The sequence below is a fragment of the Amphimedon queenslandica genome, unplaced genomic scaffold (assembly GCF_000090795.2).
Source record: "Amphimedon queenslandica unplaced genomic scaffold, v1.1 AMPQUscaffold_11724, whole genome shotgun sequence".
NCBI classification, from domain to species: Eukaryota; Metazoa; Porifera; class Demospongiae; order Haplosclerida; family Niphatidae; genus Amphimedon; species Amphimedon queenslandica.
The window spans coordinates 6,185-8,059 of NW_003548034.1; the positions used below are offsets into that span (position 1 = coordinate 6,185).

Consider the following 1,875-nt stretch of genomic DNA (forward strand, 5'->3'; position numbering starts at 1 on the left):
AGGTAACATTTGTAAGGAGATACAAAAACATTCAATCATTAAAGAATAGTGTAAATTAAACTTACAGTCTGAACCAATAGAAAGAAGAAATATAATTGACACAGGTAACATTTGTAAGGAGATACAAATAACATTCAATCATTAATGAATAGTGTGAATTAAACTTACACGCTGAACCAATAGAAAGAAAAAATATAATTGACACAGGTAACATTTGTAAGGAGATACAAATAACATTCAATCATTAATGAATAGTGTGAATTAAACTTACAGACTGAAAGAAGAAATATAATTGACACAGGTAACATTTATAAGGAGATACAAATAACATTCAATCATTAATGAATAGTGTGAATTAAACTTACAGTCTGAACCAATAGAAAGAAGAAACATAATTGACACAGGTAACATTTGTAAGGAGATACAAATAACATTCAATCATGTAAATTAAACTTACAACCTAAACCAATAGAAAGAAGAAATATAATTGACACAGGCAACATTTGTAAGAATATACAAATAACATTCAATCATTAATGAATAGTGTAAATTAAACTTACACGCTGAACCAATAGAAAGAAGAAATATAATTGACACAGGTAACATTTGTAAGGAGAGACAAATAACATTCAGTAAAAGTAAAATTAAACTTACAGACTGAATCAAAGAAGAAATATAATTCATACAAAGCAACATTTAGGATAGACAAGTATCATTAATGAATAGTGTAAATTAAACTTACAGACTGAACCAATAGAAAGGAGAAATATCATTCACACAGGTAACATTTGTAAGGAGAGACAAATAACATTTAATCATTAATGAATAGTGTAAATTAAACTTACATACTGAACCAATAGGAGAAGAAATATACCGGGGTAATTGACACAAGTAACATTTGTAAGGAGAGACAAAATAACATTAATGAATAATGTAATATAAACTTACACCCTAAAAGAATAAAACATAATTTACAATTTTACATTCAATGATTAAAACTTACTTCCTGAACCAATAGAAAGTAGAAATAAAATTCACATAAAAAAATTTGTAAGGAAAAACAAACAATGTAACTTAAACTTACATCCTGAACCTAATTCACACAAATAGGAGAGACAAGACAAATAGCATTCAATCATTTATGAATTGTGTAAATTAAACTTATAGAAATAAATAAAATGTATGTGAGAGAAACAATTTACCATATGTTTCTTCACTTTCTTGATGTCTTTATGTTTCTTGATGTTCTGAAGAAGTGCAGTAGTATACACCATCATTGTAAAATGAATTTCAATTTAATTATTTTACTCACCACTAACAAATATGTATTACTTACTCTGATAATGGTTTTAAATGCCTCATCAATATTACTACCTGTAATAGCTGAAGTTTCTAGAAAAAGCATGTTCCTTTTTTGAGCTAACCACTCTCCTTTTTCCTTTGGAACTACTCTCTGGCTCCCCAAGTCTATCTTATTACCTACCAGCAATATCTTAATAGCAGACTCACCAAACTAGATTTAAAAACAATGGAAACATATGACACAAAAAATACAAATGTATCTATAATATATTGAACATGTTATATAGTCTTACTTCTAAATGTGGCAGCCTATCTATATTCTCAACTGTTTCAAATGATTTATTACTAGTGACATCATAGACCAGCATTACACCCTGCATACCCTGCATCAGTGAAACATAAAATAAAAGTTGTTTGTAATGTATGATTAGCATTACATACCCATCTAATTAGACTTAAAAATTGCCACTCAGTCTTATGAATATCTTTATATGATATATGTATCTCAATGGTATCAGAATCAAGTTCTACAATCTTTTTCTTCAAATTAAAATCTATATATAATTATTATAT

At 27.5% G+C, this 1,875-nt stretch overlaps 1 protein-coding gene across 1 annotated transcript in view; it reads right to left on the reverse strand.

The window, feature by feature from the left end:
• Positions 1-654: 654 nt before the first annotated feature.
• Positions 655-1,875, reverse strand: part of LOC109588989 (uncharacterized) — a 4,682-nt gene continuing 3,461 nt past the window's right edge. Inside the window, exons 7-13 of the mRNA XM_020005104.1 lie at positions 1,744-1,856; positions 1,596-1,685; positions 1,337-1,513; positions 1,203-1,247; positions 1,004-1,093; positions 846-951; positions 655-745 (exon numbers count right to left, since the gene is read on the reverse strand). Of these exons, the coding sequence (XP_019860663.1) occupies positions 922-951; positions 1,004-1,093; positions 1,203-1,247; positions 1,337-1,513; positions 1,596-1,685; positions 1,744-1,856 (545 nt within the window). The 3' untranslated portion in view covers positions 655-745; positions 846-921. The remainder of the gene's footprint in view (positions 746-845; positions 952-1,003; positions 1,094-1,202; positions 1,248-1,336; positions 1,514-1,595; positions 1,686-1,743; positions 1,857-1,875) is intronic.